Genomic DNA, 20,534 nt, shown 5'->3' with positions numbered 1-20,534 from the left:
GGACTTTAAATCATACCTACATTTTACAAATTTTTTATAAGAAGATATTTATTCTGAACTAATGGAAAAGGGATTTCATAATTATTGAAATAAGAACAAAATAATCATCAAATAACAGATCATGAAGCCTCTTTGCAAAACTGTTCTTGTCTTCTGAAAACTTATACTTTAACCTGTAATTTCTCTGAAGTGTTAAAAGAATGAAGAGAATGAAAAAGGATAAGATAGTCCCCAGGGTCTGGAAAACATATATAACTTCTGTAAATGAAAATGTATGCATATGGGTTTTTTTTTATTCTCATTATTATATTCTGTCAATTACCAGATAAACCAGAACACATGACTTAAAGGTAGTGTGAGACAACCACCATATTTTTCAAACACGTAACAATACTTACAGGAACAATACAAAGAGAAATCACAAAGCCTGAACCTATGCATGAATATGACACAAAAAAACTGACTGAAAAAAAATAATCCAACTCTGTGATCTTGGAGATTGTTGGGGAAGGATAATTGAACACATTTTACAGTTCAGACTGATTTTCAAACAATTGGTAATCTGATGTCTTCACTGTTCTTCACTTTATTATATATGAAAATAATTAGCGAAACTTCATGCTGCAATCGATCTGTGTGTCTGACCTGTGTATCTGTATATGTCTTAGGCCACCGATGCCTATGGTACATTTCAGGTTTGGGACAGCTGCATGGACAGTGCTTTTGTCTGGCTGGCCTTTCCCCTGCAGCATATTCACTGTCTCTACTCTGACTTATTGTGGAGCCTACAGACGACATGCACATATTTGGTTTCCTGTTCAACAGTATTAAGTAGCTGGGTGTTCTTTAGTAAACAGGTAGGGATTTTTCTAATTTAAATACAAGTGATGCTAGAAATCCATTATGATATTTCAGACGGTGTCTGTAATGTCTTCTCCCAGTGTTCTAGCAGAAAATCACAGATTTATGTTCTACTTTGCTACTCTTTGTCCCCAGATAAGCAGATGTCTTTCTGGAAAAAAACAAAACATTTTGATAAGAGCGCCTGTAGTGATATATCACAACAGTTCATCTACAAAATGCACAGAGTATGCCACTTTAAAACACTGATGGCATTTTTAGAAAACGTTAAATGTGTGTAACTGCACCCTCATGAGAACAGTGTTGGTCAGAGAAGAGATTCACTATTCAGCCTCCAGCAGCACCCCACAGTGGAGGTCAAAGAACGAACATGAGAACAAGTGAAAATGTAACGATACTTTCATTAAATACTTTCTTCACATGAAAAAAAATAATCTGAACCTTCTGAAGCGAGGCTGATGCCTCCATATTTCTGTAAGTTCATCTAATCAGCCATTTTATGCACAAAATCTCTTAGGCTTCTGGACACCCTGCATCACAGAGTCCATCTGTTTGGCTGCCTTCTGTTTCGAAAACCACCTTCACTTGTTTTTGAACCTGCTCTAAAACTTGATCCCTTTTGTGACTGCTCAGTTCCCTTTCAAATGCTTTCTGGAAATCCCAACAGACTGTATCAACCAGGCCTTCCTTATTCCTTGCTGACTTCTTCAAAGTACTCTGATATGACTGTGAAGAACAATTTCTCTTAATGAAGCTGTGTCAACCCTTCCCCAGTATGTCATACTTATTCATGTGTTCACTAATTGTACTTCTAATTATTGCTAATTTGCCTTATACAGACGTCAGGTTCATCAGTTAATATTCCTCTGATCTTCCCTGAAACTTTTTTTGAAATACTTCTGCCAAGCAGTCCTATGGTAGTCAAGCAGGCTGAAGTTAAAGATTAGACAGCTGTTAGCAGCTCAGCTACTTCATCTGTAAGTTTTTTTTGAAGTCTTGGATGCACACAGTTCTTCTGCTTCAATGAGCAAAATACTTTAAGCCTCAAGTTCCAGCCAGGAAAATGTTTGCACTGCTCAACAGCTTTTTCTTCCCTGCTCTGACTGCATTTGCCCACAATAAACAGAATACACTGCTACTCTCAGAAAGCCAGGCGGTAATTTAACAAGGACGCGTACAGCAAAAGCCTTATGAAGTAAGTTTGGATTCTTTGTCTTAGGAACTTGTAGCACAATCAGCAATAAAGAAGAGCCAAAGGTGTGCTTCAATCTGATGAGAACCAGGCTCTAGACAAAGCAAATGACAAAACAGGAAAACTCCACACACTAAAGCTGAGGTGGGTACACAAAAAGCCACCATTTTGTTTACAGTTGCTGGTTTTGACATATGAACTTCTCTGTAAGTGAATATTTAACAGTGCATCCAATTCTTTTCTCTCCTTTTTCATACCTCCACTTATTTTGGCAAAAGCAAGTTTTCATATTTCTTTTTGCAGAGCTATGTTGGAAGAATGGAAATCAACTGATATACAGCTCCTACAAAGAAGAAGATAAAGTGTAATGTCTCTAACTGGAGTTGGAAAATCACATCCACAGCCTTGAGTGGTATTAAGCAAAATTTTCTCCAGTTACAGTGGTACTGGTAATTTGTTGCAGCCGAGAGGGTGAAAGGCCACATGCAGGACCCGGTATAGGTCTTTTAGATGATCAGCTGGAATAGCCGGAAAAATAAAACAGATTTTGTCCTTAGAGCACCACCATTAGAAGCAAACAGTAATTTAACTAAATTACATTTTAAACAGATGTAGATACATGCATCTACTACTACTACTATGGGCAGAAGTGACTGCCTTAGAGTGGAAAGATCTAGGAAGGCACTGAGCTTCTGAGCTGGCAAAATCAGAGGGATGAGGCTGCTGTAGTTATTTTGAAAGATAGGCTTGGAAAACTCTACTTGGCAGTGTATAATCTTGAGGCTTTCTTCCTTAATTTTGCATATATACTAAAACAAAAAATAATCAGAATATAGTATTATGCTATCAAGTTTCAAACATTTCAGTAACTAACACTTATAATCTGACTAATGAGTGTAATTCCTAAGTATGAGAATGCTGTAACATAGAAAGTAACATACATACCTTTGGTATAAAGAACCAATATTAGGCCCAGTCGTAATTTAATTTTAATGCATTTTTAAATCTGGAAATAAATAGTCCAGGCTTTGCATAATTTTTACTACCTGGAATTGCTTGGAAATCTAGTGTATTAAGCATAATTACATCAAATTAAACAGATTTTTACTAGCAAGCACCTGCTGAACAATGGAATACTTCCTTATTAATTCCTAGTTCATTTTAACAGAAAATAAACCTCTGGGAGATTTTCTGTGCTTCTGTTCTCCTCCTGTCATCACCTAACACACTGCATATGCAAAAAGCACTGCATTTAGTCAGCCCTCAGTAAGGATTGGATAGAAATTTTTTAAAAATTACCACTGACATCATGCTGACACTGGGGGCATTGTATGTATAGATATGCAATCACTCAAAACACATTCTAGCACTTGTTTATTCCATGCTTTCATCATTAATGACAAAAGCATGTAAATGCTCAAGAATTAGCATTTCAAATTTCCAAACTCTCTAAAGGTTTTATGCAGAGTAGAAATCAATCAGTCCTCCACAAATTACCAAGTAATAGTTTTCTTATGAAACTTTCCATTATCTTTTATTTATTATATAGCTATAAGCTATTAAGGTGGCTTTGATAGCCATCTACTTGCTCATGAAAAGCCTAATGTACAACAAATTGTGGTGAAGTTCATTGTGGGAGTTAAAACTGCAATAGGTAGACAAAATAAAATTAGCAAAGAAAACTATACATCTAGATGTTAAGAAAATGATGTAATGGTTCAACTTCACAGACTGAGCAACATTCTCCTTCAGCTGGTGGAGGTATATTCTACCTGAACTATTTAAAATATCAAAGCTCTGGAGAAGCTGTAAAGAAAATGTATGAGACTGAATGAAACAATTTAAATGGGCTTTTCCATCCGTTGTTTATATTAGTCCACTGAATTAGAAACAAAACAGAAAGATGTAAATCAAGCAGATAAAGTATAAACATTTGAACGCAGTGAAGCTTTAACACACAAAAATTAGTTTGATATTCCTTTTCCAGTAATTTGTGGAGAAGTATTTGTAAATTAGCTGTCAATTAAACACAAACACTTGACAATTTACAATACACAGTTGAATACATAGACAATATACTTCCAGCTAGTTTTAAACTATTACAATATTTAAGAACTGAATTTAAAACATTAAGCTTAATATGTTACTAATATCCTTTGCAGTACACAGCAGATTAGCTATTGGATACTTAGTTAGCATACATAACGCTTTTACACAGAAAAGGCTCTGCTTTATGAGTGCACACTTATAAAAACTTGTTTTCTGAAAATTTTGCAGTGATTCAGATTCCTTCCCTGAATGAGGGTGACAGAATTTGATTCTTCAGAGCTAGTCTTGATGCCATAAGCAAAACCTTGATGAGTTTATACACATCAGCAAATAGGATTTATGGTTACCCGCTTTATTGATGAAGTTCATGGTTATCTGTCATGCAAATTACATGAGGTCTTGCAATTCAGCTATTCTGTTATATGCAGAGACACATATACCATATGTCTAATCCCATTTCCACGTGCTAAAAATGTTTTGCTGCTGGAACTGCAGGCAGCGGTTGAAGAAATCACTGCTTGAATTCCTTGATACTGGCTGTTGCACAGAATAGAGGAATTACAGCTCATAATGCACATTGTCTCTGTCTTAGAATAAACCTTACTGCATGGTACAACTTCCTAAAATATGCAATTCATCTACTCCTGTTTCATATTTGTAAGAATATTTCGATAACTAAATAAATGTTTGTACAATGTTTATTGATATAAATCATGCATTGAGCACTGTAGTTCATCGGCTATAAAATAAAGGCTACTATAGGTAAACTACTCTTTGTGTACTCAAAACTTCACCTTGTGCTGGCTTCCAGTCCTAAGTCCAGTTCTGCTCTGCCTTTGTGTGCCTAGATGACATGTCACATGCCTCATATAACATCAACATTTCAGTGCCACCATGAATCACAAAATCATAGAATGGCTTGGGTTGGAAGGGACCTCAAGGATCATCAAGTTCCAACTCCTTGCCACACACAGGGTTGCCAGCTACTAGATCAAGTACTAGATCAGATTGCCAGGGTCCCATCCAACATGGCCTTAAACATTTCCAGGAACTGGGCATCCACAACCTCTCTGGGCAACATGTTCCAGCACCTCACCACACTCTCACTGAAAAACTTCCCCTTGACATCTAATCTAAATCTCCCTTCCTTTAGTTTAAAACCATTCCCCTTCATCCTATCACTATCTATCCACGTAAAAAGTTGTTTTCCCTCATGTTTATAAACTCTCTTTAAACATAGGAAGGCTACAATGAGGTCTCCCTGCAGTCTTCTCTTTTCCAGGCTTAACAAGCCCACTTCCTTCAGCCAGTCTTCACAGGAAAGGTGCTCCAGCTTTTTGATCATCTTCATGGCCCTCCTCTGGACCCTCTCCAACAGCTCCACATCTGTGGTGGGGGCCCTGGACCTGGACACAGTACTCCAGATGGGGCCTCATGAGGGCGGAGCAGAGAGGGACAATCACCTCCGTGTCCCTGCAGGCCACCCCTTTTCTCATGGAGCCCAGGATACCAGTGGCCTTGTGGGCTGCAAGTGCATGCTGCTGGTTCGTGTTCAGTTTTTCATCAGCCAGGACCCCTAAGTCATTCTCAGCAGGGCTACTCTCAAGGTGTTCCTCTCCCAGTTTGTATACATATCTGGGATTACATCGACCCAAGTGCAAAACCTTGCACTTTGCTTTGTTGAACCTTATTAGGTTCACAAGGGCCCACCTTTTGAGTTTATCAAGGTCCCTCTAGATGGCGTCCCTTCCTTCTGCTGTATCAACTGCACTGCTCAGCTTGGTGTCTTCAGCAAACTTGCTGAGGGTGCAGGCAATCCCATCATCTGTATCACTGATAAAGATCTTAAAGAGTACTGCTCCCGAGACAGATCCCTGAGGGACTCTGCTCATTACTGGCCTCCACATGGGCATAGAGCCATTGACCAAAGCCTCTGGCTGCGACCTTCCAACCAATTCCTTATCCATCAAATAGTCCACCTTTTAAATACATGTCTCTCCAATTTAGAGACAGAGATGTGGGGGGGACAATGTCAAAGCCCTTGAAAAATTCCAGATAGATGACATCAGTTGTCTTCCCTTGTCCACTGATGCCATCACTCTATCATAGAAGACCACCAGACTGGTCAGGCATGACCTTCCCTTGGTGAAACCATGATGGCTGCATTGGATTGCCCCTCATGTGCCATAATATGTGGATAGGAGGATCTCTTCCATGTAGGAGGATCTCTTCCATGATCTTCCCAGGCACAGAGGTGAAGCTCACTGGCCTGTACTTCTCCAGGTCCTCCTTCCTCCCTTTCTTGTAAATGGGAGTGATATTTCCCCCTTTCCAGTGTCCAGAAACTTTGCCTGACAGCCACGACTTATCAAATATGATGGAGAGAGGCTCAGCAATCACATCAGCCAGCGCCCTTAGGACCCTGGGAAGCATGTCATCCAGCCCCATGGACTTGTACACATTCAATCTCATGAGCTGGTCTTCGACTTGCTCCACCCTTACAGTGGGGTGAGTTTTCTCCTCCAGTTCCCACCTAGAGGTTCAGAACCTCCAATGAAGAACTCACCGAGTGCCTCAGCCTTCTCCATAACTGTTGTAGCCAGTTCTCCTCTCTCATTAATGAGGAGGAGGTAGGCTCTCTTTGGCCTGGCTCTTCTGACCTACGTTCCTATAGAATCCCTTCTTGTTTTTAACATCCCTTGCTAAGTTCAGTTCCATCTGTGCCTTGGCTTTCCTAATCCCCTCTCTGCAAGTCCAGACAGCACCCCTGAATTCTTGCCAGGTGATACGTCCTTCCTCCCACTGCCTGTTCTTGCCCTTCTTTTCCCTCAGTTTGACCAGCAGGTCCTTGCCAAGACATACTGGTTTCCTCTCTCACCTGCCTGCTTCCACAAACTCAACCAGGGCATGGTCGCTGCAGCTCAGGCTGCCTCCCATCTTAATGTCTCTAACAATCTCCTCCACACTGGTGAGCACCTGGTCCAGCAACGCTTCACTTCTGGTTGGTCTGTCCAATACTTGAACCAAAAGTTAGCATCAATGGACTTCAGGAGTCTCCTGGATGGCTTACAGCTTGCCTTGCTGTCTTGCCAGCACATATACAAGCACTTGAAATCCCTCATCAGGATGAGAGCCTGTGATCATCTTCCAAGTCCACCACCATTTCCAACTTCATTTGCTTACTTCTCATGCTGTGTGCATTGGTATAGGGGCACTTCAGCTGGGCTTTCAAACGCACTGCCTTCCTAGAAGAGCCCTCCCACAAACCTCTGGGACAAATCTGAGGTTTTCCCCTGTTGCTTTCTATGACAGTGCTCCTTGGCTCTTCTCTGTCACTCAGCAGTACAACTCCTTCCCCCTGCAGCTCTAGCTTAAAGCCCTCGTAATGAACCCAGCCAGCTTGCTCCCTAGTATATTCTTGCCCCTTCTTGTCAGTTACATCCTGTCCCATGTCAGCATTGCTGGTTTGTCAAAGATGCTACCTAGATCATAGAAACCATAGCCTTGGGCATGACACCACTCATGACACCACCTCTGCTCCTGATCCCTTCAACACCTTCCAAAGGGAAACTAAATCCTTTTCATATTTTTTAATTTCCTGGTCGCAGCCTTGTGTGACGCAGCTTGAAAGACCAAGATAGGATAATAGTCATCTGCGAACGAGCAAAGCAAGACAGAACTTGTATAAGAAGAGGCCTTCTGCTAGGGAACTCATTCTATCCCATTTATAATCCAGTACTCAAACACATTCTTGGTTATAACGGTATGAGCAGTTACCTTGAAATAATAGTAAACACATAAATATATCCATGTACCAATATCTAACACAACCAGACAAGCAACCAACTAAGTAATTCTGCCCATGGTATGGCATGCAAATAGGAGAGACAGTCAGTGTTATTTTCTTTGCATTTCATAGGAGGTACATTTTAATATTGACAGCAAGTGCTCACAGAACACAGTAACTAGACAGGTATGCAAATGGGAAAAGATTTAAACTTTTCTAAATCCTTAAGAAGGTTAGAAAAAAAGATGCCTAGCCTGAAATATTTTCCCAGTGGAATGCCATATCATCTCTGTAGATGGCAAGTTTGCATTTTAACATCCTTGGTATGGTTTTTTTTTTTTTTTTAATTTCTTATTTTTTTTCTATTGTACTCACATGCCTCAGGCTGCTTGAGGTCTCCTGTGATAATTTTATTGTTACACTTTTGTGCTTAAGTGGCTATAGGCAGCACTTCTTCAGAATGAAGAACAGGACTGCAATAAAATGCAGAAACATACAGGGGCATGATCACACTGGGAAACCAATCTAGTAAGATGCCTTAAGGAAATGAAAAGCAGACAGACAGTATCCCTTGAGCAAACCTGTTTTCTCCAAGAGTTTAGGAAATCTAGGTATATCCCTTCATCTATGGATGCATATTTTGATCTTTACTTGGAAACTTGTAGAGATTCTACAGTAATTTTGACTAAAAACCTGCTTGAAAGAGGTAACACATACATTCTAAAACAATTTATTTCTGGCTTCTCATTATTTAAAGCATTGGTTACCTTCAGAAAATTCAGAACATTCTTGGAGGCAAGAATAGTCCCAAGGAACTGAAATGACCTACAGCCTCTGATAGGAAAGAAGAGACAGGGATTATCTACCAATTGCTTGTATGCAATTGAAAAAAATATTTTACGGTACATTTTTGTATGGAAATAATACAGATAGATATTTCCTTTCTTCTGTACTGATTCATACTGGTTTTACTATGGTTACCGTTACACAGTTACCATTACTTTAGTGCAGTATACCCTACTGAATTCAGTAACAACTTTGTTAGGTGGTATGTAGAAGTGAGCAACTGCTAAGTGAAGTTTTATCCTATAGTTCAAACTCTGAGAAACAGGGCAAGTAGGGGGCTATGATTTCCCAGGTAGAATAAATCTTGGTGCTCTCTTTGCTTTTCATCTTGCAATTTGGCAAGTCTACCCTGATTAAAAACATACACAAAATAGTACGTTTGTACAAAAGTTATTCAAAAAACTGCCTGCTGGCTGATAGCTTATGGCAAAACTCAGCCATACGTGAGAAATGAAATAAAAACAAACAAAACAACAAGAAAATAGAAAAGAGTGATCTTTCAAAATCCTCTTTGGTGTGCAAGTGCTGAACATCTGTTTCCCACCTGGAGAACCTGGAGAACCTGGAGAATGCAGGTTCTCCATCAACCTGCATTCAAAAGAAGACTAAAATCATACAAAATTGAATGCAACACACATAGTTCCATCCTGCTTGTAAACTTCTCATAAAAAATATTAACAAATATGCATTTCAGAGGTGGTCTTAAGAAAAAGCAGCCCTCATATGCCAAGTCGATCAAAACAAGCTCCATATTCTTTCTTGCCCAATGACAGTACAAGGTAACTTATCTTTCCACGATTTTGCATAGGAGTAATTTCTGTCTTCTGATCACAAGTAGAAGACAGTAAGCCTGAACTTGGTCTGCAGGAAAATAATAGAGCTAATTCAAGCACATGTGAAGGACACACAGATGACTGGGAACAGCAAGTGCAGATTTACTGGGGGGGAAAACATGCCTGGCCAACCTGACTGAATTTCTATGATGAGATGGCTAGCTCTGCAGACAAGAGATATGTGCATAATTTTGTATCAGGGGAGACATCTGAATGTCTACAGCACTCCTTGAGAAGAAGTATTGGAGTCTCTTACAGATGGCTGTTTCCTTTTCCATTTCAAAACTGGAAGCATTTTTGTTTCAAGGTAACAAAACTACCATAAATTTCCTAAACTGCATAAAACAAGTGTTATACAAGGAAAATGAAATCCAACCTTTTCAAAATAGATAATGTGGTTTGAGTTTATTTAACAACACATATCTGTGAAAGCTGTTATTTCTAGCTGTTACTGTGTCCAAGAGCTTAGTGACATTCAGAACTGAGTCACTAACGATGACTGAAAATACAGATCTAGCTAGCACTAAAAATAGAGGCTATAGGCCTGAATGACATGATATATGCACAACAAGTCAATCTAAAGAGGTATGAAAGAAAGCATCTTTTTTTTTTTTTTTTGAAATCTGGAATCATTATAGAATTGCGTACGTGCTGCTTACGAATTTCCGTGGATGTTTTGAAAAAGCTGGAATATAGAGCACTTCAGGGGCTATGGGGACAGTGACAGCATACACAGTGTTATATACAGATGAGAAGAAAAGCTGACAAAGTTTTGCTGGAACAGCTTGAGTTGATAACTACCGGAAGCTAGATAAATCACTTAGAATATATAAAAGCTTATTTATAAAATTACGTGACAATAAAAACATAATAACAGCACTATCAAAATAACGTATTAACCACCACTTATTACGCCAAATTTCTGATGAATTTGTTGAATTTGGAAAGTCCAAATCTCAGAGGAGAAATAAAAATCAGGATGCTGAGATGCTGATTTTCAAAAAAAAGCAAAATCTTCACGTGCTATTGTAAGAGAGGAGGCAGAAACAGAAGATTTTTGTCATTGTAAGGAAATTTAACTGCCTAGCCTGGACAACAGTGGAATCAGCTAAGAGACTGCCTTTTTGAGACTGACAGAATGTAATTCTAATTGATGAGGGAACATACCCTTTTGCAAATTTAGCTCTGTCCTCACCTGCAGACTCTAACTACAGTATTCTTCTGATTAATAAATACTGACTTACTTTGAAAAGGCTGCTTGGTGGTCTGCAAATGCTTCCTGAGACAAAGGATGACAATTCTGACAGAGGTCTACCCATTCTGCCATGGAGGGAAAACAGTAAAATCAGAGGTCCTAAACTGAAGAACAATAGAAATGTGCATTTTACCTTTTCAAAAAGTAGCACACATAAATGTAAATAATGTGTATGAGATTGAAAGACATCAAAAAGACTAAAACATTGATGGAAGGCAAACACCTAACAAATGCATGACAACAGGTTACTTCTGAGTCATTGTGCTAAAGGAACTTTTACTCCCATAAAAATTTCAAAGCATTTGAAGGTGAGAATGATTACTTAAACCATGATTCAGTATAACAATTCTTAAGGTTATATAAACTTAGCAGCAAATGGACGAGATGATTTTTTAGTGTATGAAATTGAGTTCGGTGAATACAAAGATATAAAATAAATACTAAACAAAAGATAAATGCTTCTTACAAAAATAAAATTTTATGCACACAGTCTAAAGATGGAAGGAAGTGGCTATTGAAAATTGTAGATTTCACTATTAAATGCCTGGTATATGCTGGCTCATCAGGAGAGTAGGTAACTGACTGCACTCAAAAATATGCAAAAGATTACAGGCATATCCAACATCATAGCACAGCATGAGTTGTACACCAGGCACTGTCTGTGCACTTCAGCAAACATCTGTGGGCCATGTTTTTTAATTCCCAGAAACATCCTCAATACTTTTTTTTAAGATAGTGATATAATATTTATAGTTCATGAATAATAGAATCATAGAATGGTTTGGGATGGAAGGGACCCTAAAGATCATCTAGTTCCAACCCCCTGCCCACTAGACCAGGTTACCCACAGCCCCATCCAGCCTGGCCTTGAAGCTTCCAGGGAGGGGGTATCCACAACCTCACTGGGCAACACGTTCCAGTGTCTCATCACCCTCACAGTACAGAATTTCTTCCTAATATCTACTCTAAATCTGCCCTCTTCCAGTTTAAAGCCATTTCCCTTTGTCCTGTTGCTACATGTCCTTCTAAAAAGTCCCTCCCCAGCTTACCTGTAGGCCCCTTCAGGTACTGGGAGGCCACTATAAGGTCTCCTCAGAGCCTTCTCTCCAGGCTGAAGAGCCCCAGCTCTCTCAGCCTGTACCCATAGCAGAGGTACTCCAGCCCTTTTTGTGGCCCTTCTCTGGACCTCCTCCAACAGCTTGAGAAGAACAGCTTGAAGAAAAATTGCACATCTATTTTTCTAACTCAGCCAGGAAATATTCACCCACCATACTTAGTCTTCTTGTAAAATAGTAAGGACTGGAAAAACGAGATTCATGCAATAGGGCTAGATTTGCTGTTTAGTCTCTTAAAGCTGTATGCCTAGGAACTAAGAATATCAGTTTGACTGAACAGCACTGAACAGAGTGTAAAAAATTATGTGTTTTTCAAGACACTCTGAATTATGTCATAAAACAGCAACTAGCTGTATGAAAGGGCTAGGTGAAGAAGGTGTGCAGTCATGTGCATGAAATGCAATGCATTTTGACAGAAGAGCAGACTGGAGAAAGAAATCAAAAAAGCAAAACAGAAAAATCCCTACACATGTACATAGATGTATATCTACGTACTTAAATCCATGAATATATGACAACAGAGGGTATCAACATATTTACTCATATTCTTCATAGCTCCCTAACATGTTGTGCTTTCCTTTTTAAATACTTCCGGGTTTAATTTTTGTCTTCACTTTTTCTTATTACTTTCCTTTCACTTTTCTTAATAATCAAGACCACAGCACTCTTCTGAAAAAAAAAAAAAAAAGGACATCAAGGCATTGTATTTTGTAATAATTATTTGTAATAATTTCGCTGTGTTATGATCCACTGAAAAAAATAAATGATGAGACAGACCACCTCAATACCCAGCCTCAGCATATCCCAGATACCATGTCACAGCCTGACTGTAAAATTTTTCTCTGGGAGGTCTGTGCGTTTAATAGTGGTCCACTGGCTTACTGCCAGAGCCTTGAGGAAGACAGTCTGAGAACCACTATGTTAAGGAGACATTCAAAAATTTCATACAGCAGTTTCTGATGATGGTACAAGCCAGAACTAGCCTAAAACACACTAACAAAACAAAACAAAAATCTTAGGTTAATATTAGAAATGTAATTTGAAGTACAGCAGCAATAAAAGATGTTGCCTAGTGGTGTGACTGAGGTACGACTAGGATATTTCCACAGCATTAAAAAAGGAACTCCAAAATACAGGTTTTAAACAAAATAATCAAAATGCACCATCACTGATCTTTCAACTCTTTCATATAATTCATTTCGTATTTCTACCTTATTTAGCTGGATAAAAGCAACTTCATACATTAGTTTTATCTTTTTGCAGCCACAATGAATTTTTATTTACGGAGATATCAATATGCCTATTTTATTTGCAAAACTTCTTTAAATTTAAACTAATATTTTAAAGAATAGTTTGAAGGTAGGAGGCAACATAGTCTTAATCTGACCACTAGCAATGTTTTTTGAAGTCATAAAATTTGATACTGATACCAACTGATGTGCTTCCACAGAAGGCATGCATATAGCTCAAGTATAGTGGAGGCATAATTTTTTCTATTTCCAGTACTGATGGAAAAAAACAAGCAGGCCAGGAGAGGGTAGGATGACACAAATTTACGTAACGACACTATCCATCTTACAACCTTAAGCTTGTGCAAAATTCTTATCTAATTATGCCTGACTACATCTGTACATGAGTGTCGAAGACAGCTCTGGGAATACCATTTGCTGTTCAAGGCTTTGCAGTGATCAGCAGAAGTACAAGCACTGCATTTTGTCAAGGACAGATGAATCTTCACAAACAATGCTGGACATCCACTGGAAGAGAGTGTGAAGAGGCTTCATGCAATTAATCCAAGGTCCAGATAACCTTCCAGAAATGCAGTAATACATAATAGAATCACATGTATGTCTGACAAAATAAGCTCTATGATGCCAAGAAGTAACCCTATGTCAAATTTTTATTCAAAATAAAGCAATATTGTTTCTGTACACAATCTAAATTTATTTATTGTGCTTAGATGAATTCTAGAATTGATATATTTCTCTTAAAACTGTTGTTGAGTAATAACATATTACAGAAAGTATCTTTTAGATCCCTAAAGATCTCGAAAAAGACAATAATGCAGTGGCTAACAGACTGTTCTGAATGTTTGCTATTGTGCTGATTGTTGCTTAGGTCTCAAATCTCAGCATGAAGTTACATACTGCATGTGCTGCAGCAAATCTATACAATCAGAGAAGGGCAGACTGTCAGCATCAATTTTGCATTTTTCTTTTTTTTGTCAGCGTGTATCACTCCACATCTCAACGTGAATTAACTTTAACACAGGATTCTGTGTCAATTAACATTTAATACGTTCCAATGCAGATATATTGTTCTGCTTTGGGAAACACAGTCAGAGAAAAGTGACGTAACTTGCCATTAATTTCATTATGACTAATGAAACCAAAGTTGTTCATATAAATCAATCTGACTGAATGTTGAGAGTGAGTACAACTGACAAGAGGAATTGAAAAAAAATGTCTAAAGGTTCCAGTGAATCACCACAAGCAAGACTGAAAAATAATGAAGGAATTATTTTCAGGAAAATCATTTTGAAGACCCATCCTGTTAAATATCTGAAAGGTGTTGTGCATATTTTTGTAAGACAGCTAAGGCCATGTTTATATGAAAAAAAAAGGATTTATCTCTAATTTCTTAGAGTAGTTTAGGGCAGTCATCAAGCTATCTTCAAATAATGACAACTACAGTACATCTGCAAGATGTTTGTAACTGAACAGTTGCACAATCTTCCCTAGAAAAATAGCTTTTCCAGCATTAATTAGCTGTCCTGCATAATGAATATAATGAAACTTCATAAAATTAGCTTACTGTAATCACCTGAGGAACTCTTTGAACAACAATTAACAAGATGAAATGCAAACAAAAATTGTTAGTTCCTAAGGGGTTGAAAAATACTCGCTTTCTGAAATATTTATCCACTGCAGTGCACATCCAGACAACTAATCTATTCCAATAAAGGCTATTTCTGTGGGAACTGGCCAGTAACACAGTTGAGCACAGTAAAACCTTTCTTCTCTAGCAAAACCTGGAAGTTTTTTCAAACTGGATCAGGAAACAAGGAATAGTTTTCACCAATTAGATAATTTCTAATTACTATTAGCATACATTTATAATAAAATTGTATATTTCCAATGTAAAAATGGTTTCAACAACATAGAAATGTAGAGACATGCCACTTGATGCTTATCTAAGTTGGCCAGTGAGTATTAAACTTCCTTTCAGCTTGTTAATATAAACATGGAAGTTTTTCCCTTTTATGATGGTATGTAAGAATGCAATAGTTCAAGTGAGCACTTCATTTGAGTTATCTTTTTCAAAAGTAACTAGAGTCTGAAAAAAACCCAAGCATTGAAAAAGTAAAAAACTTCTTGTGAAAATTGGCTAGATAAAGAACTATCATGCACACAGACAACACTAGACTAGAAGATAAAAATAAAGTTTCTCTAATTTTGTTCCATGTACAAATTTTTCCAAGATTAGGATATTAAAATATTGAAAAGCATACTCAGTTACTGCCAGTTGAACTGAAATTTCCAGATATATGATGTCAGCAGATAAATTCACTCTTCTCTGAAATATCCTCTTACAGCTTTTATGGGGACTGTGCTGCTCTACATTCCATTACAGGCTTCCTGATGTGCGGTGTACAAGACTTCAGTCTCAGCTAATTATTCGGGGTCAAGAAATTGTAACTGTTTCCATGTATAAAGACAATATTTTTGTGTGAGAAATTTGGCAGGTTCTAATCTGCATGCTTTTGTCAAGGAGTTAAATAAGTATTTTTCTGCTGTCTGGTAGCTACAATTTTTAGTAAACATTACTCAGAAATATGAACAGTCCTGCTACAGATAATATTCAACACCAAACATACCTTTGTGCATGTAGTGTAAAAAACTAAAATAAAATAAATTGATCCTTGCAATAGATCAATATCTCTGTTTCTCTCAACTGTGAGCACTGCTTGTATTCGGGATGTCTTTTGTTCTTCTATATTGAAGACAATATGTCCTCAAACTTGAAATGGACTTCCACCATATTTTGTTGTTATTGCTTTTTGCCTTACTATCTCTGTCTTCAATCACATTGACAGTAATTGTTTCAAAAAGAAAGTTCATACTTCTTTTCATCCAAAACAGTACTTGTGCCAAAACTCTGTGTTGACTGGTATATACCTCTACCCTTACAGAAGTTAAGATTCTTAGTTGTTAAAAAAAGAAAAAAATGATACTGCATAGAACCCACCTTGTAAAATCCATCATTAGCTAGGACATCAGTCAGGACACTGCTAGATAACAGTATCTCCCTGATAAGAAGTCTACACTGAAAGGCTAGCTTTTCTTCCAGCATTTCAAATTCAGCTACTTCAAGTCTTTTCTGTCAGTTTTGTTTGCTACCTTACTTTGCTTTCCTTTTCAGCCTTTTTATTGCTCAGAATCATACACAAAACCAGGATAACTCCTACCATATTAAGTAATTAGGAGCACTAAATGATCAAATTGTAAATTGATCAGTAAAATTCAATAAAGAATCAAACCTGAAAGAATACTTAAACACAAAAGAACAATTAACATGTACTATTTACTACTGATTTGTTTTTATAATTTACATGCAAGTGACACTAAAAATAGGACAATAAAAAATTATTACCATACCTTCTTTTGAATTTATTTTGGCAGGCAAATTATGTCCACAATTTTCTCAAGTTGCAGAATCACAGAGGAAATGAGTAACATGTAGTTTGGATGTGAGCACTGTGTATACATTTATAAAGATATATATATTACTTATCTTCTAATCTGAACACAAGCCAAAGCCTTCTCTCATTGCCCTCCACAATCCAATTACATTAAAAATTCATGAAATAGAAGTTGATTCACTAAAGCAAGCCTTATCTTAGAGGAAAAAATAATTCCGTGTTTATTCATACACAGAAAATTTTAGTAGATGCACAGCAACTCTATTTTCCACTAGTGGTAGGAGAAAGTGAATCCATAATGACTGATGATATTCACCCACTTTTTGCCACTAAAATGCTGCAAGCAGAGGAAATCTGTAATACTTTTTCTTCCCCACTAACAGCTGGCTAACTTTAGAAAATCTAAGATATAGAAGGTCAGAAAGAGAGGAAAGAATAAATCTATCTGGAAAGTATGGAAATGATAAAATTTGTCTTCTGTTCTCCAGGTTCCACGGACTTCATCCCAAAATCACTCCCAAGACCTCCAACAAATGAAATCCCCAAACTGTAAGTCCTCTTCTTCAGTGTTACAAGCTATAGTGAAAGCGATGAGGATAATACTCAAATTTCCCATTAGAGATTCAATCAAAAAAGCCCCAGGTCACCCACTTTCTTAAAAATTTCTTTAAAATGAATACAGTTCATTTATGACTGACTATACCAGGAAATGACATTGTCAAATACCATTAATAGAACTTATTTTTCTTTACTGAAAGCTGTTAAGTTAGGAATTTGGTCTCAGATTGTCATTATAGGTCCATAACTAAGTAGTAGTCCACTTTTTTGGTCTAAGAATTCATTTAATTTTCCATGCAAATAAAATTGTTTTAAGTAAGCATCCTCTTCCTGTGATGTCTGTATAAATGAAAAGTAAACTTTCCTTCTTTCTTACACAACAGTGACAACAAAACCCAAGTAAAATATATCCTGTTTCGTAATAAGAAAACACAGTGAAATTTTTAAGAATGGCAGTTGAATTAAAATGAGAAAATAGATAACTATGTCATAAACTAACAGCTCCCGTAAGGATTATTAGTAAGTAGTATGGCCAGCATCAGATTGCTGCTTTCTTAATCTAGTCACATTCAGGTATTATATCCTACCTGAAGTTTTAAACTCAGTCAAGGAGAAATCCGAGTTATACCAGGTACAAATTCCCTTTATCTTTCTAATAGCTACAGGTAACATAAACAGAAGATAACACAGCCAAGTTGAACAGAACTGCACTGCAAATGTCACAAAGAAAAATCATTTTACTTATAAAGTTTTCTTAATTTTTTTTAATGAAGCAACAAATCCATATTTCTATAGTGCGACTCAACTTATGACTGCATGATTTGGTTAAGAGAGAATGATCATAGACCAACTTTTTTGTTAGCATAGTGCAGTGGTTTTCAAACTGTTCTGTAAAGTGCATGGAATCTGTAAAATACTCCTGAAGGTTCCGTAGAAGACTCAAATACAGCATGCAGTAATCTGTACATACACCTAGAATGACACATTTCCATTAGAAAATTATTAGAGAATTACAAATTAAAGGAAGCTGAACACAACAACTCAGTTGGATACACTGACATAGATACAGAAAAAAAAGTGCCTTTATGTTTTGTAAAAAATGTATCAGATTCTTAGTTTCTATCAAACAGTGCACCAAATGCACATCGTTGTCATATTTAAAGCAATAAATAGACTGTATTCTATATATATCAAAGATGTTTGATTTAAAATAAAAAAATGCATGCATGCATGAGTTAAATGAATGAGCATTTTTTCTCGTCCTTTTAAAAAGATTAGGTATGCATCAAAATAATCAATTGTTCCAAGTGATTCTTCTTCACTTCTAAGTCTCAACATTTTAAAAATCAGATAAGAAACACACCCTGCCCCCAAGCCTTCCACAAACATCCACTCTTTGTTTAAAAAGCCTCAAAAGAAAGATAAAAATGTAAACTCTCACAAAGAAAGACACTATTTGGATCACTGAGAGATTAAAGTCCAGGATCTTGAGACATTGTATGAAATCATCAGTTTTCTGCGGTGAGATACTATAATGTCTTTGTCTGTTCTAGTTTTTAGGAGTTAGCTGTTGAACTAAATTTAACTTGTAGGCCAGAACTTGTCTAGAGAAACTGTCTGGAACAACATCTAATTGTTCAGGCCCCATTATAAGCCAAAATGTAAGCATCTTTCCCACTGGGTAAAGGAAAATAATGGAAGACATTTAAATAAGGGTATGTGTTAAAAGAGGAGTTACTGTGTTTTCCTAAAAAATCCAGAACTAGATATGGGCATGTTACCTTTTGTTTATTCTAAATATCTCAAAGATGTCAAACGCTGTTTTAAAAAACATAGAATATGCTATTATGTAGCCAAAATGTTTTAATGATGTTTTAATGATGATACTGTTCAAATAAACAATTTCTTAAAAAAAACAGTACTCAGAATTTTAAGACTTCAGAGACAATTTTCAGAAATTAATATAGTAACCTGTTCTGAATCAAATGAGCTGCTCACCAATTCAGATCAATACTACATATACAACCTAGTTATCTGAAACAAGATCTTATATTCCTTCCGCAATAAACCTGTTGCTGAGGCATATTTTGTGTTCACCACAGCTAAATGTTTAACATTTCTCCAAAGCACAGTTTGTCAGCGCTTGAAGATTTTGCTGCAGCTTTAAAGCCACAGAAATAGCCGCATAGCTCCACAAGGAGCTGTACAAGTTCCTTGTGTCAGATCAACTAGAAGAGATGCTTGCCAGTTCCATGGGGCCCAAGGACAGGTTTCACATTATTTCTGGCTTGTCTGAATTTTACTAAGTTGTTAGGTGATGCTCACCTCCCTAGAACATATGTACACTGCCAGCAGATTTAGGAGGTTCAGTTGTAATGCCAACTTCATTTCTGCGCACATTTGCAAACAGTGTTTCTACAGAAATCGCAACAATTCCTTTCTATGTGATTCTCTATAACCTTTGAAATAATCTTCTCACTACTGACACTACGCTCAAATGAACTTCACACACAATCTTAGCAAAAATGGATCAGTCATAATGTTAGGATAGCAAAATACAGTGGAGAGCACAGCCAACAACATATGCTTTAGTAATCTTTTTTTTTTTAATGGATGTGTCCCTTTACCAGGTAGACAAAATACCACAGGGGAAAGAAAGACACTGGAAAAATCACTTAATATGATTTTATAGCCTTTCACCTCAATAACATGCTGTTTTCTAATGCAAAACAAGAATAAGATTTGTCTCATTTATTTTCTTTTGTTTTAGTAAAATGTAAAATATACATTTTTCTTGAAATAGCACTTAGAGAATTTCCCTACCATGTGGGAGATATTTTAGATCTGAAGTAAATTAGCATCTAACTCTGAACTGCTATAGATCAGGCATAATACAGAAGTGAGATGCTGGTCACTGGGGCAATGGCACCAGATGTACAACTCCCACTGCAGCAACTTGTCAGCTAATATGCATGCAACCACCTTCAGTCTGCATAATATGAAGGTAGCTCTGAAAGTAATGCGTCCTATTTATTTCTATGGAAACTACACCAGATACAAAGAGCACAATAATACTGTTTGATTGAGAAAATTCTGAGCTACATAATACTATTTTTCAACACAGCTAGTACCATTAGCTAATTCATGTGGATGAGATGATTGAGAACCTGTCATAATCTCAAGTTTCCTTTACTTCAGTGGTTCCGTTGCATTTTGTATACAACCAAGGATCCAGACTGTTTTGCGGATGGATTAAACTCTATTATATACAGTATTTCTCTAAAGAACAAATTCAGCAGGAAGGTAATCTCATGTTCATGACAGATTGTAGAATAT

The 20,534-nt window shown here is 37.1% G+C and overlaps 1 protein-coding gene across 5 annotated transcripts in view; it reads right to left on the bottom strand.

The window, feature by feature from the left end:
- Positions 1-20,534, bottom strand: part of FBXL17 (F-box and leucine rich repeat protein 17) — a 295,241-nt gene that overhangs the window by 22,046 nt on the left and 252,661 nt on the right. Inside the window, exons 8-10 of one of the 5 annotated variants that reach the window (XR_002433101.1) lie at positions 16,597-16,695; positions 12,434-12,607; positions 10,813-10,927 (exon numbers count right to left, since the gene is read on the bottom strand). The exons of 1 other annotated variant lie outside the window; for it this stretch is intronic. Coding sequence is in view for 2 of the 4 variants with exons in the window: in XM_021379300.1 (XP_021234975.1) it covers positions 10,813-10,888 (76 nt within the window). In the remaining 2 variants the exon portion in view is untranslated. Of the gene's footprint in view, positions 1-10,812; positions 10,928-11,894; positions 12,608-16,596; positions 16,696-20,534 lie in introns of those variants that run through there. 3 more of the 5 variants (XR_002433102.1, XM_021379301.1, XM_021379300.1) reach the window with 3 other exon arrangements.

The sequence above is a fragment of the Numida meleagris genome, chromosome Z (assembly GCF_002078875.1).
Source record: "Numida meleagris isolate 19003 breed g44 Domestic line chromosome Z, NumMel1.0, whole genome shotgun sequence".
NCBI lineage: Eukaryota > Metazoa > Chordata > Aves > Galliformes > Numididae > Numida > Numida meleagris.
Note: the sequence above shows the minus strand (reverse complement) of the source record. Positions and strands in the feature narration are given on the sequence as shown.